The sequence below is a fragment of the Anastrepha obliqua genome, chromosome 4 (genome assembly GCF_027943255.1).
Source record: "Anastrepha obliqua isolate idAnaObli1 chromosome 4, idAnaObli1_1.0, whole genome shotgun sequence".
Lineage (NCBI taxonomy): Eukaryota > Metazoa > Arthropoda > Insecta > Diptera > Tephritidae > Anastrepha > Anastrepha obliqua.
This window is the reverse complement of record NC_072895.1, coordinates 11,814,389-11,829,741: the sequence shown is the minus strand read 5'-3', so window position 1 is coordinate 11,829,741 and position 15,353 is coordinate 11,814,389. Positions and strand designations below refer to the sequence as shown.

The 15,353-nt window shown below is 40.0% G+C and overlaps 1 protein-coding gene across 1 annotated transcript in view; it reads left to right on the top strand.

Annotated features, from left to right (window-relative positions):
- Window positions 1-15,353, top strand: part of LOC129246501 (uncharacterized) — a 106,106-nt gene that overhangs the window by 13,568 nt on the left and 77,185 nt on the right. Inside the window, exon 2 of the mRNA XM_054885371.1 lies at window positions 10,339-10,429. Coding sequence (XP_054741346.1) covers window positions 10,339-10,429 — 91 coding nt within the window. The remainder of the gene's footprint in view (window positions 1-10,338; window positions 10,430-15,353) is intronic.

Below are 15,353 nucleotides of genomic sequence, written 5' to 3'. Positions count from 1 at the left end.
ATGAAAAATAATATCGTTCAAATGACTGCCACAACTGGCTTTACAGTAGGCCATTCGATCAACCCAATTTTTAAGCACATTTTCGATTGTTTGGACTCCAATTTCATGAATGGCAACTTCGATTTCGTGTTTTAAAGCATCAATCGTCTCTGGATGGTTTGCATAGCATTTGTCCTTAACGGCTCCCCACAAAAAGTAGTCCAACGGGCTTAAATCACAGCTCCAAGGCGGCCAATTGATATCGGAATTTCGGCCGATTATTCGGTTTTCAAAAACGGTAGCCAAAAGTTCGAGTGTAACTTTGGCAGTGTGACAAGTTGAACCGTCCTGTTGAAACCAAATGTCGTCCATGTCATCCTCTTCAATTTTTGGAAACAAAAACTCGTTGAGCATGTCACGGTAACGCTCGCCATTTACTGTAACCGCGGCTCCTCCCTGATTTTCGAAAAAAAATGGCCCGACCAAAAACCGCACCAAACAGTGACTTGTTGTGGATGCATTTGCTTCTCTACAGAAACGTGTGGATTTTCTGAGCCCCAAATCCGACAATTTTGCTTATTGACGTAGCCACCGATGTGAAAATTAGAAAAGATGAAGAAGACTCACCACTTTGGAAATTAGTTTTCAATATTTCCCAATTTTATTCGAGCGTATAGCATCCCATTTCGTAAATGTCAAACCTTTAAGGGGGTAGTATGGTTAATTCGGTGTAAAACAAGCAGATTTTTCGAAATTTTTTTTGTCGACACAGTTGATTTATTCAAAATTTTAAAATTACTTCATTATAAAGTCATATTTAAAGAATATTGTGTGAAATTTTCATTGATTTTTATGAAGAAATGAGTTGGTGGCAGCGAATCTTCGCGGACGTCTCATAAAAAAGTTTTATTGCGGTGTCCCTCAGAACTCATTACTGGATCAACTAAAATCAAAAAACCAAATTGATTTCATCAGCTAATAAAGTTTCGCAGGTAACAACATCGAATTTTTTTTTTTTTTTAATTTTTTAAAGCGCTTTGAAGTCAAAACACCGATTTTTCATAAAAAAAACTTGAAAACTTTGTTGTTTTAAAATATGACAAAATTTAAAAAAAAAAACTCGACGTCATTACCTCGTGAATAAAGTAAAGAAACAAAAAAAACAAATTTGAAAAGAATCGGTGCAGTAGATATGAATCTACAGTGGACACCGACCGTAAAAAAGGCAAGTGTGAGAAGAACGCGTTTAAAGATTTGTGAAGATTGTGAAATCCGGTTGGAGAGGTAGATACTTAATCCTTTGTGTCTTTGTCAATTTTACTCTAATGCACTTCAAACTTTCACACAATAATCTTAAGATGTTATAGAATAATTTAAAAAAAAAAAAAAAAAAATGAAAAAAAAAAAATACCATACTACCCCCTTAAGTAAATTACGAACACATTTGACATGTCATTTGTGTTGCCATTCTCAAAAAAATAGGTGGTTCAAAAAGCAAACGCTATATGGCCCACCCTGTACAAAACTTGAAAATTAACGAAAATTAGGAAAATACTACGGGAGTAATGTCTTCACAATACCCGACGCTGACTAGCCCACATTAGCCACTGTACCACTTACAAGGAAAAAGTATTACAAACTTTTGTTTAAACAATTTAAAAAGAGTTTCTCACCGCATTAAAAAATGCAGAATAAAAAACAAATGAAAAACAAATCGACTGCACTTCACAAAATATTTTGATCAACTGCCCATTACTGATGAGAGTCGAATTCAAAAGACGAGCAGCGTAAAACATCAGTTATATGAATTTTGAAGTTCATACGAAATCTTTTTAGTGCATATTTATTATTATGAAAAATACAGACGTTGACCACATTACCCGAATAGCCCACAATACCCGATCTTACTCTATATATTTTTCGCAGTATACCGTTTTGGCACCGTTTAATGTCTTCATAAATGATTTTTGCCCTTCTTAGACTTCATTTTGGAAAATATTTTAATATCAAAATTATTATTTTATTATTATTACCAAAGTAATCTAAACTGTCTCTCAGCCAATTTTGTTTTTGAATACCTTTGAACCTCAAAACCAACCTTTCCCCCTTTTGTCATATGACCTGTAGAAATCATAGAGGAAACAATTTTCCACATCAGCGCATTTACCTAAATTTACGTGCCACGTAAACCTGTTCAACTACAAGTTTCTCCTTTCATGTCATCTTTCATATCTACAGAATACATTTTGAGTGCTGGTCGTCGAGTTAAGTGATTTAGATAGACAGAAATGGCAATTACTTTAATAGCACCTGCCTTGAAAAATTACATCTCAGTAATTATTTCAGGAAACACCTCAACCAACATAATTGCACTCACTTAATAACTGCAAACTCACTTTCCTAAACAAATTCCAAAACCCAATAATACTAAATCTATAATCCATCAATCCCTTAATCCACACCACTCAAAATACATTAACAGCGCCTGGCAACCCGGCAATCTTCATTCGCATTACCTCAGCCATGATCTGATCAGCTCAAGAACGATTATAGCGCACAACCGTAGAACACTTCAAAGACAACGGAAAATAAAATATATGAGTATGAGAAAAAGCAAATATCAAGCAATGAACAGCCGAATGACCCAACGAGAATCAATCGAGAGATTGTCTGCTGTCAGAGCAGTACGAGTACCGCCGCCTCCACCCTCAGCGCAGCCCAAGTGTTGCGCTGCTGAAAACAACGTTCACTACGAAAATAAAAATAGCAATAACCAACTACGTCAAAAGAACAACAATGGCTAAGAATAACAACAAGCGATGTATGTAGGTATGCTCCAACGTATGTGTGTGTGTCCATCGTGTATAGATACAAAAACAAAAGTTATATAAAAACAGTGTGAGGCACTTTGGCGTCTGGTTGTCGCCAACAGCTTGGCACATCTCTACCCGCAACGCACTGCACCAATGGAAAGCACAGCAGCAACGTGTCTTCGAAATCGGATGATTCTTGAATATACGTTTGCTGGCTTTGAATTTTTATTCATACACTATTTTTTTTTTTCATTTGTATTCAACATTGTTTTTGTTGTATTATATTTTGTTTTTGATTTTGTTGTGGCACCAACAACAAATGGCATACATGCCTACACACATCCATGTATAAGTAGTATCTTACCGATCGTGCTGCTCATGACAGTCATACGCGCGATGATGATGATGTTGCATTTGATGATCATCAACACCTTTTTAGTATTGCCCGGGAATTACGGACGATGGGGATGACGCGACGTGACGTTGGTTGTTGATTGGCAGCGTTGAATGAGTGCGCGCCACAAATGTTCAGATTCGAGGAGCAGCAGCAACAATGTGAGTGTTTGCCTTCACTCAAATACAATTGTTTGTTTATATGCACATACATACACACACACACAAACATATACATAGCAACTGTCTGGGACGGCAGCGAGTGGAGAAGCACTTCCTAACATCGTCGTCTATCGTTCGACAACGTTTAAATGCCGCGCCACCAACGAATAGGCCCATCAGTCGCCACCACAATAGCAATAACAAAAACCGAAACAAAAACAAAACAACAAAAAAAGACAAATCGATGCGATCACCAGAAGCGCGCGCGCGCGATCATTGACGATCGGCATTTAATGGACGACGTTTCGACGACGGCGACTCACTTGTTTCTTAAGGCGCGTCGCTGGCTCACACATTCGCCACTACATAGGCGGTAGTAGTAGTAGTTGGTTGCCCACCACCACCATCGTTCAGCTGCTGGAGCTATTTTAGTGAGTAATCGAGCGGCTGAGCGAGTGAGTGGGGGTGTGGAGAGCATGTGACGACCATCACTTCAACTGTTTCATGGCTTTTTGTTGCTATTTTTTTTCGTCGTTGTGTACAATTGCGGGTTGGTTGATCATTCGACTCGTTCTACGCATTCGTCGTCATTCGCTCGTCTGTTTGTTGGTGTTTCGTGCGATTTCTTTTTTGTTGACTTTGTTGATTTGCGATTACGTTCGCGTTCGCAATTCTTTATTCCGCCTCTGGCTTCGCGCCCTCAAATTGTTAAATATTGTGCAGCTCTTCCTCTTCTTTTTACAAAGTTTTTCATTTGCATTCGATTAAAATTCATACATTCGCTATTTGTTTTCATTGTTCATTGTTCATAGTGAATTGAGTGTAGCACTTCAACGGTAGCCTACACACACATACACACATACATGCATATGCGTACATAAATCAGGCAATGGCAGATCGCTCGGCCTGTTGGTTATTGTTTGTTGGTTCGTTGAGCATTTCTGTAGTTTTTTGAGTTGATTTGTGGAATGGTAGATTTTGCCGATTATTGAATTTTCAGATTGTTCGCATAAAATCAATCATTGATACCCAACAGTTGCTTTATCGCTGATTGAACAAAAACGGAATGCATATACATACACACATAGTGCCTATGTGCAAACAGTGATGGGCAAAAGTCTGTATACACCCTCTCTTTCGTTGGTTTTAAAGTCCAAAGAGGTTATTGAAAAATGTGTTGGTACAGTTTTATTTGAAACTTTGTTCTAATCGCACGTGTAACCTGACCCAGTCGTCCTGTATGAGGCCAATGTCAGCGTTTCTTTCGACCAGGAATACCGCTAAATTCTGAAATCGTAACAGTTTTGCTCTTTTTTCAACAGAGGCAATAAATAATTGTTATTCTATAACAAAAATTAATTTTTTTTTCGGTCAAATATAAAACCTAAAACTTAGCCGATACTTAAAATCGTTAAAAATTGGCCCAAAAGGTGGTTTGTAACAGAGCAGTGTTTAATATAATAATATAGTTAAAAAAAAACAATTGCAAAAAGGTAAACTGCTATTTTAGTTCGAAAAGGAAATTAAATTTTTTTTTTTTAATTTTTTGTTTTTTTTTTACCGAAAAAATAAAAGTCAAATTTCAACTTTTATTTCTAACCAGCAAACATAAAGCCAGCCTCTTTACTTGTCATTTTTGATAGCAAAAATATCAGTCAAAAAATAAAGGTTAATTGACTTGAAAGGCAAAAAATAGTTGAATTGAAAAAAATTTGGAAAAAGTCAAGCAAAATTTAAATCATCTAAGATTAATATTCCTTGGGCAACAAGCATCGCATGGCACAAATGTTGACTTTTTGAATTGAAATTTCGAAAATAAGTACTATTTTTCTTCTTCTCTTCTTAATTGGCGCGATAACCCCTTACGCGATTTTGGCCGAGTTTAACAAAGTGCGCCAGTCGTTTCTTTCTCGTGATAACCGGCGCCAGTTGGACACACCAAGTGAAGCCAAGTCTTTCTCCACCTGATATTTCCAACGCAGAGGAGACCTTCCTCTTCGTCTGCTACCACCAGCTGGTACCGCATCAAATACTTTCAAAGCCGGAGCGTTTGTATCCATTCGGACGACATGACCCAGCCAACGAAGCCGCTGGATCTTTATTCGCTGCACAATGTCTATGTCGTCGTAAAGCTCATCGTTCCATCGTCTGCGATATTCGCCGTTGCCAACGTGCAACGGTCCAAAAATCTTCCGCAGAATCTTTCTCTCGATCACTCCAAGCGTCGCTTCATCGGATGTTGTCATCGTCCAAGCTTCTGCGCCATACGTTGGACGGTCATGATGAGAATCTTGTAGAGTGTTAGTTTTGTTCGTCGAGAGAGGACTTTACTGCTCAGTTGCCTACTTTGTCCAAAGTAGCACTTGTTGGCATGAGAGATTCTACGTTGGATTTCAAGGCTGACATTGTTATCGGGGTGCATGCTGATTCCTAAATAAACGAAGTCCTTTACAACCTCGAAACTATAACTGTCAACAGTGACGTGGGTGCCGGTAGACGGTTGTTTGAAGACAGGAGGTACTTCGTTTGGTCCTCGTTCACCACCAAACCCATTCGCTTTGCCTCTTTGTCCAGTTTGGATAAGCCAGAACTAACAGCGCGGTTGTTAAGGCCGATGATATCGATATCATCGGCATACGCCAGCAATTGTACGCTCTTATAAAATATTGTGCCTGAGCGATTAAGTTCTGTGGCTCGTACGATGCTCACCAACATCAGGTTAAAGAAGTCACACGACGGCGAGTCACCCTGTCTGAAAGCTCGTTTGGTATCAAACGGCTCAGAAAGGTCCTTCCCAATTCTGACGGCGCTGCTGGTGTTGAGCAACGTCATCTTGCATAGCCGTATTAGTTTTTCGGGGATACCTAATTCAGACCTCGCGGCATACAAATAACTCCTTTCCGTGCCGTCGAATGCAGCTTTGAAGTCGACGAAAAAATGGTGTGTGTCGATTTTCCTTTCATGGGTCTTTTCCAAGATTTGGCGTGTTGTGAATATTTGGTCGATTGTGAACTTTCCAGGTCTAAAGCCATACTGATAAGGTCCAATCAGTTGGCTGATGATGGTCTTCAGCCTTTCACACAATACGCTCGCTAGAACCTTATAGGCGATATTAAGAAGAATAATCCCGCGATAATTGGCACAGATTACATGATCGCCCTTCTTATGGAATGGGCAGAGCACACTTAAATTCCAAGCGGCAGGCGTGCTTTCATCCGACCATATTTTGCATAGAAGCTGATGCATGCACCTTACCAGCTCCTCGCCGCCATGTTTGAATAGCTCAGCCGGCAGTCCGTCGGCGCCCGCGGCTTTGTTGTTCTTTAGCCGTGATATTGCTATTCTCACCTCGTCATGGTTGGGTAGCGGAACGACCATTCCGTCGTCAACGATTGGGGTATCGGGATCTTCACATTCTCGGTGACATGAGCAGCTGTCACTGTCTAATAGGTTCGTGAAGTGTTCTCTCCATAATTTAAGATTGCTCTGTACGTGAGTCACCAGTTCGCTGTCTTTGTTCTTACAGGTCCGTCCATTTTACCTTACCTAAATTACATTTTCATATCTGATCTTGTCACTTGCAAAGCACTTCTATTTACATATCTTAGAATACCCAAACTGTCGATCGTGTCGTCACAAATTTCGTGTACCAAATCATGCAGTGTACCGATCACTTCCTGCGTTACGCTGCTATTAAATTAGAACTCGAGCCCTGGTCCACCTCCTTGCATTCACTTCACTTACAGAGCTCAACTTTTCCGAGGAGAATTTACTTGTAGCAAGTATTTCTAGTCGCTTCCCTACGACGTTCTAAGCAACTCATTTTCGTTTTCAGCAATCATTTTATTTATTTCTTTATCATATTCGTTTATTAGTTATGTGTGTTTTTTTTTTTCTTTTTTTCAACATTTTTTTCTTTTTATTACTTTTACATATATTATGTATGCACATACATACATACATATTATTTGAACTGTTTTCGTCGTTGTGCGCTCTTATCGCTTGTTCTGCGGCTGTCATGTCATAGCTGTCATTGTTGCTAGTTCTAACAGTTGTTCGTGTTGTGCTGTATTATCGTATGTTAAACTCGTTCGCGGTATTCGCTGTTGTCTAGTGTGGCCACCACTAGCACAGCAATTGTTGGTTTGGTTGGGGCGACTCTACATTGGTCGCGTTGGTCGTAGTCGTATCAACACATAGGCACCATTTTCGTCGCTCGTTGTTGGGTTGACGTACACGCCGTCTATGAGTCTTCAATTCTTGCGAACTTGTCGCATTTTTTTCAGTCACTCGTCGCTGCGAGCGTGGTTGGTATAAAAGCGATGATTCTTTAGCAGATTGTTTTTTTATTTTTGCCGCGTTGTTGTACCTACTATTTTATAACTCGCATCGTCAACGTTCTCTTGAGAGTAACTCTTATTTAGCATTGCGTGTTTTTACTTGATTGCTTTGATGATAAGAACGATCAAGCTGGCAGGTGCTAAAAAACTTTAAAGAATGTGAAATATGTATTTTTTTTATAAACTGTAAGTTTTTTCTTAGCAAAATCTTAAGTGCCAGAGCTCGACGACGAACACTCAATCCGTATGACGAACAAAGCTCGCAACGTGAACGATCGCTCAGTGCAGATCGTGCGTGTAATCAGTGGGGAAAAAAAATGCAATAACAAAAAACACAAGACAATCAGTAGTGCTACATAACCACAAGTGCTGGGCGACGATCATCTGTTGCATTTTCGCAGGCAATCAAAAGAAAAAAGCAATCAGAAAACAAGTGATCGTAGTCGTCGTCACCGGCACACTGACGACGCCATGCAAGTCAAGTGGTGATTTAAATTGCACAGTGTGAAGAATATACGAAATGTGTGTGTGCTGTGTATGTATGTATCTAGAAGTGCAGGCAGTAGCAGCAGCTACAAAAACATGTATGTATGTATGAGTAAGTGTGTATGTATGTTTGCGGCATACAAACGCTAAGCCAGCATTATTGGAGACACACCGACAACGCAAGTACATACATACATACATATGCACTACCTACATATACGTATATGTATTCAATGCCCCTTTCTCTCTCTGCCGGTCCGTCCCTCAGCCTGTGATGTCGCATTCAATTAACCCTCCCGCTCACTCGAACTATCATGTCTGTCCGAATGTCTGTCGATGTGTCTGCTATTCGGTCACAAGTGTAAAAATGTTGGCCGTTGCTTTGGGTTATTGTCTCCACTGTCCGGGTTCCATCGGCGCCGTTGGGCCACACAGTCACATAGTCACAGACACCAAAGCCAGACTTGTTTAGCCGTTGCTGTTGTTGTGCACTTAAATACACTTTTTTTCGCCTCTTTTGTTTTTTGTAATTTTCTGCTTCTTAGTTTACCCGCTGTTGAGTAGCTGTTATTCTTCCCCTTATTTGTTGTGTTGTTATTGTTATCATTGCCGACAACGCACTATCAACGAACTTGAGTGTTGGTGGGGCGTCTGCAGTCAGCGCTAACTTCAACATCGCAATCGGTGTTCCTCGTCGCCGCTGCTACTGCTGCTGCCAGATTTCTTGGACAGCACGATTTCTATGCACAAATGTATGTATGGCTGTGTGTATGCCTATAGGCAAGCCAGTGTGCGCTGCGACGTCTACGTCGGCGTTCGATGTTCGACGTTCAACGATCACTGCATTATTGTGTTTTGTGTGAATCAAATAGAAAATATTTCAGTTTAAGCGTAACGTTGCATACGTCAAGACCACGCGATTCTCTGTGTGCTGTCGAGTTAGTGTGAAGAAAAAGAAGTAGTGAGAGTGACTCGTCGAGAATGAAGAATCGATCGTGTTTATTGAGATCAACGTACGAGTATGAATTGAATTTATGTTTTTTGGGAAATAAATAATTGCATATCTACTTTTGTATGTAGATATGTACTATACATACAAAGCTTCCAAGCAGCACCACATTTTAAATTTTTATCGACAGCGCAGGAAACAAATGTTTTTATTTCGAAATGCCGCACAAGTGTTGTGAGCGGGCAAATAGATCGTTTCGGGAAATGAAAATTTTACAAAGCAAATAATTACTGAATTGAATAAGCAAAAGAAAATATGAAATATTTCCTCGTAGTTTCAGTAAATCAAACTAGTGAAAAAAGTGTGTCATCTCGTTCAATGGAATACTATGTCGAAACGCGAAGGTGGTAATATTCTTTCATAAAATTTTAATTGCATAAATCAACAATAATGCCAGCAGCGCCTTTGAAGTGCAACTGTGTAAGTGTGTGTGTGTGAGAATCATTAAAATAGTGCAAACAATTAAATGAAAAGATTTATTATGTGTTGACTGACGCGATCGCCGACGATCAGCTGCCAAATGAATTTAGAAAAATTTGAATTTCTCTAATTGAAACCGAGCATTTAGAAAAGTTTATATTTTTAAGAAAAATCGCACACTGTGCCACCACAAAACCCCTCAACTCATGCAGACAGAGTTTAACGAGAAAAGTTCAAGTGATCTGCAAACGATCTTCACTTCGCCTGAAGCAACCCAAACGTGCGCGTTAAGAAGCAGATAAAATTCGATTGACTCACTCCATAACCAAAAGTGCAAAGAATAACTGTGTCGCCGCATTTAATTGAGTTCCACGAATTTGCTGTGAGAATTCTACCAAATCAAGCCAAAGTAGCAGAAAAAACAAAACACGAAGAAACGCAGCCCAAAAACAAAAAGAACACAAAAGCAAACATTAAAACACTTAAGAAAAAGGTCGAGGAATACCCTGCCGGCACATCCCATTTTCAAACTAAACACGCACGTGCAGTGTGCCCGTGTATGTGTAAGTGAACACACTTGAGGAGGTATAAAAAGTGTACGCCGTAGCCGTAGACGAAGGCGAAGACGCAGACGAAGTCAGCACTGGCGACACAGTGTCCGACGTTCAAGTGGCCGACGGAAAAGCGCAACACTGCCTCCAGGAAGCAACAAGGAGATCAAAATGCAACAGCGTAACAACAACAACCACAGCACGCACACACATATTTGAAGTCATTAATAAACGAGTGCCGTGTGTACGCAGCAAGCAATCTAATAAAAACAAAAGGTATGTATGCATTTAGAAGATACTCACTCGCGTATTTAAATAGCCACACAGCCACACATTAGTATATATGTGTGTATATGTACATATAGTCCAAGCAAAGGTAGACGCAAGAACAAGCGAGGTAGTGACAAGTGGCAAAAGTTAAGCGGCGACGGCAGATCAACCAATAGCGAACAGCGCAAAGAACCTGAAAGGGAAGCAGGGCATTTTTAAAACAAGTTGAGCTAAATATGTATGTAGTTGAACGTTGTTTTGTTTTTTGTTATTGTTGTTGTTGTTGTTATACTAGCTTATTGGTAAGCAGCATGAAATGCGCATGGCGCCAGCATACCTGCCAACATCTATGGAGGTATGTCGATGCGAGCGGTCGTAGTCGCCATTGCGGCAGTTACCGTTGCACGCGAGACGCATAAACAAAACGAGCGACGGCATTGTTGTTGGATTCGAGTCATAACGTTGAAATATCAGGCAACGAGGCAACGAACACTAGTTTGGCAAGATCATCAACGACAGCGAGAAGACGATCAAATAACACAACAAGATCGGTTAATACCTGAAGAAACTAGAAATTGTCACAACGATATTTCAAAATATGTAGTATAATATCAAAATCGACAACAGCAACAACAGTAAGAAGTACGATAAATAAGCTAGTTAAGTTACGCAGTTAAGTTAAGAGCTCCAAGTGGCTTTAGAAGGCGGAAATTTTATATACGCGAAAAAAATTGTGATCAGAAATAGCAGCAACTAAGTTTGCGGTCAGGCAGCTACGGTGTTGCACTGCGTAAGTGGCATATAAGCTAAAGTTATAGCCAGAGTAGTGATTAGGTGCATAAGTGCGTGGGTGGTAGCATGCATGCTAGGGTGCATCGCTTTCCATACAAAAAAAAATGATGCTGTTTGTCCGACGGAATTATAAAATTTGTTATAAATATAGGGTTTTCCGATAAGAGGTGTTATTTTCATATTCAAAGAAAAATACTATTTTTTTTATATAAATGATCGGATGTTTATTTCATTATAAAGAGGAAGGTATGCCGTTATTAGTGGAAAATAACATCAGTCAAATGACCACCACGACCACGCACACAGGACAATATCTTTTTCATGAAATTTTCAATAACCGAATTTCAACGTGGCTGCCCTATGTCCTCGATAGCCTCACGATTTCCATCTTTGAGGTCTCGAATCGACCCTCTGCTGTTGGCGTAGACCTTCTCTTTCACATGGCCCCAAAGAAAAAAGTCAGAAGGTGTTAAGTCAAAAGATCTCGGTGGCCGGTGGCCAATTGTGATCACCTCTTCTAGAGATAACATGGACCGAAAACTTTTCCCGTAAAATATCTATAGTTTCGTTGCTTGTGTGGCACCTAGCGCCGTCTTGTTGAAAAAAACGTTGATGTTGTCCAGATCAATACCATCCAATTCCGGCCATAAAAAATCGTTAATCATCTCTCGATAGCGCAATCCATTCACCTGTAACTCCTGATATTGGAAAACCCTTTATTTTAAAACTTGCGCCAAAAAATTTCTAAAAATTTTAAGATTTATGTAACCTAAACCGTTGTGAAAGTACGGTCGTGTCTGGATATAGTGAACGTCCGATATTGTGGAAATTTAAATTTTTACATGGAATAGTCCAAATAGCAAAGCAAGGAAAAAGCGGGTATTCTTTTAACCCTTTGGGGACGAGTGTCGGCATATAGCCGCCTATATTAGTTCGTAGCCGCAAGACTTGCCACGTCTGTGATTCTGAGCGATAAGATACGCATAGGTATAGTAAAAGAGTCACGTTTTCATACAAAGATCTTAGGGGCCTTTAGCGATGAAGCCTTATCTTCCTTATAATGTAAACGTACAATGTGAGACGACGGCTGAGGCAGAACGAATTTCAGTTCTTCGATTCAGTCTCTCACTATCACGGTCAGAGGAACCAGCAGGCTTTTTATATATTTTTATATTTTATCCTACGCACGATGGCTAAGCGATCTAGAGATGATACGTTAGATAGTGGCAGTTCTGACGAGTATTACTTTGAATCTGATAAGACGGAAGCTGACGGCATTACTTCGTCAAGTCGAAGTGAAGTCCGAGCAATAAGGAATCCACTTAGGCATTTCAACATTAGCAGTGATATCAGTTTGTTTATAATTATTTTTTGATTTTATAAAAAATTTTTCTGGTGTTAAATAAAGCTTTAGTATTTATATCGTTCAACGTATTTTTGTTCTTTACTGCGCACTCCTATACATTTCGCCCTCAGCGACGCTCGCCTGCCGAGCGCCTCAATCCCCAAAGAGTTAAATAATACTTCTACTATGGCTGTTGATTGCTAGAAAAGCTGCTACCATTTGATGTTTTTTTTTTTATGTCGAGTTGGCTGGTTGGTTGCGAAAGTTTGTTATTTCGTGGATTTAAAGATTTCTGTATGCTAATATGGCGGCCAATATAGCCGAATGGATTGGTGCGTGACTACCATTCGGAAGATGCAGAGTGCATTCAATGAGGTTTGATGGATATTTTCCTTACCGATGGGTCCAAAATGAAATAGAATCTGGAGCCGGGTGGTACCTAAACGAGAATAATAGTATGATAATGATCCTTAAACGAGATCATTACGCTATGGGAGGAATAGCAACTGTTTTCCTAACGGGAATTTTTGCTATTCTGAAGGTAGCAGAATGGATAATTGAGAGGAGATGGAGCGCGAAACAGATTGGAGTCTTTAGTGACAGTCAAGCTACACTAAAGGCTCTGGAGAACGCAAATCAAACCTCAAAGATTTATCAAGAATGTAAGAAGAAGCTTAATTCTGTCGCAAGACAGAATAATCTCGTACTTATATGGGTTCCAGGATACTGCGAATGAAATTGCCGATGAATTGGCTAACTATGGATCAGCGGTTCCCCCACAGGGACCAGAGCGAATAGTCGGAATCAGTTCTGCACGAATCAAGAAGTGGATCAGCGTTTATGTACGCAACTTACATAAAGAGCTATGGTCCGTTCTGGAATGCCGTAGAACTGCAAAGTGTTTTGTGACAAGCCGGACAGAAAACTGTCGAACTTTCTTCTAAAACTTTGTAGAAAAGACGTTCGGTTGACGATCGGTATTTGTTAAAGGACACAACCCATGGAGTCAGCATATGACCACCATTTGGATCATTGAGGACCCGTTTGGCCTGTCTTCCTTAGAGGAGGCGGATGGCACTGGATGATAATTTTCTCTATGAGTGTCCCACATTTGCTAGAGCAAAGCTACGAATTTTAGGTTCCGATGTCATGAGAACAAGAAAAATTCGTTCTCTCAAAGTGGAGGTTATTTTCAGATTTATCAAAGACACTGGAAAATTCGCACAGGTCCAACTACCTCTATGACTATATTTTACCCTATCTTGTTCCTTCTGTTACTTCCTCCTTTCCTCCCTGACTATCTACCCTTTCACTTTCTAAAGCTTTAAATACAATGGACTTTTAAGCCTAAGTGTTTTAGGAGTTACCAAATCTCTTGGCGCTTATTGACTCGAACTTTCAAATTTCCAAAAATGTGCATCATTCGGAAGTGCGTAAGTTCGACTGTAAGTACTGCAAGAAGCCAAAAGTAAGTGTTTCGGCTCGTCTTCCTAATCACTGTGGCGTATTTCAGGCTGAAATTCTAGCCATTAATATTGTCTGGTTAGGAAAAATGTGACTACCTTCGGAGAAGTCTATTTTTACTACGATAGCCAGTGGCGATTAAACCTCTTGGTGGAGTCGTCACTAATTCCATTATTGCTCACAATTGTCGGGCGTCTCTTAACGAGATGGTGGAATATATTAGCAAGCATTTGATATGGGGATCAGGGCATAGTGACATACCTGGGAATTGCATACAAATTAGCGAGATAGGCTACTACCACTTGCGTCCCTCTTGCTATGGAGATTGTAGGTATACCCCTCTTAACCAACAAACTGCGTGGTGCAAGTAGCATTATCACTTCAGCCAATACGAGATGGGTTAATAGTCTGACATGTAATGCTACAAGAAGATTTTGGCCAAAGAGCAACGCCAGCCGCCAGAAGACGCTACCTAATCGGTCAAGGAAAAACGTTTCTATGTTATTTGCTTTGACCACAGGTCACCACTGTCTCATAGTTCGACATGCTCGAAGATTGAACGTACCTCAATTCGACTATTGCCGAAGCTGCAAGAAGGAGGACGAGGAATAGTCCGTTGGGCACCGTTGCTGTTACTGTTCCGCTTGACATGCCACTACGTTTAGATACTTTTGTTATCGTTTTTAAATTAAACTGATGACCTTAGGGATATTAGTGTCAACCAGATCCGTGGGTTTGGGCTTAAAACAAAACGAATTTACGAGGAGTAGCAGATTAACTGCTGCTGTGGTATCATAATGAATCGGTAACGGTCTAAGTGAGTTGGTTTAGAGGCCGACGGCCACTTCTCATAAAAGAATTCATAAAGTGAGCATAATTTTGTTTTTTAATTGAATCAAAATAATATTTGCGGAAAGGGTGAGAGAATATGTTTCCATCGATACCATAGAAGTCTAAATGCAGACTTGATTGAAGACCTAATTTCTCAGCTTGACTGTAATTTTTGGATATTCCAGAATAACAGCGAGATTAGTTTGACTAAGTGCCTATTTGTTTGAATTAATAGAAGAAGACAGCTGTGAATAGTATAATCGTTAGTGCAAGCGTCAAATACTGTAGACAAAATAATCATTCTCGAACCGTTTCAAGTTAGTGAATCGCGCTACAGGGTTGACCTTCAACTATGGTGAAAAACGAAAATGAGCGAGTAACTTCGTCACCAGCATTCGGCAGCAGAATTGTCACTCGCTCGTTTCATACATATGCACATACATGACCAATCAAGCGCAGTACAAACGGCAACGAAGCAACATCAGCGAAAACCGCGTT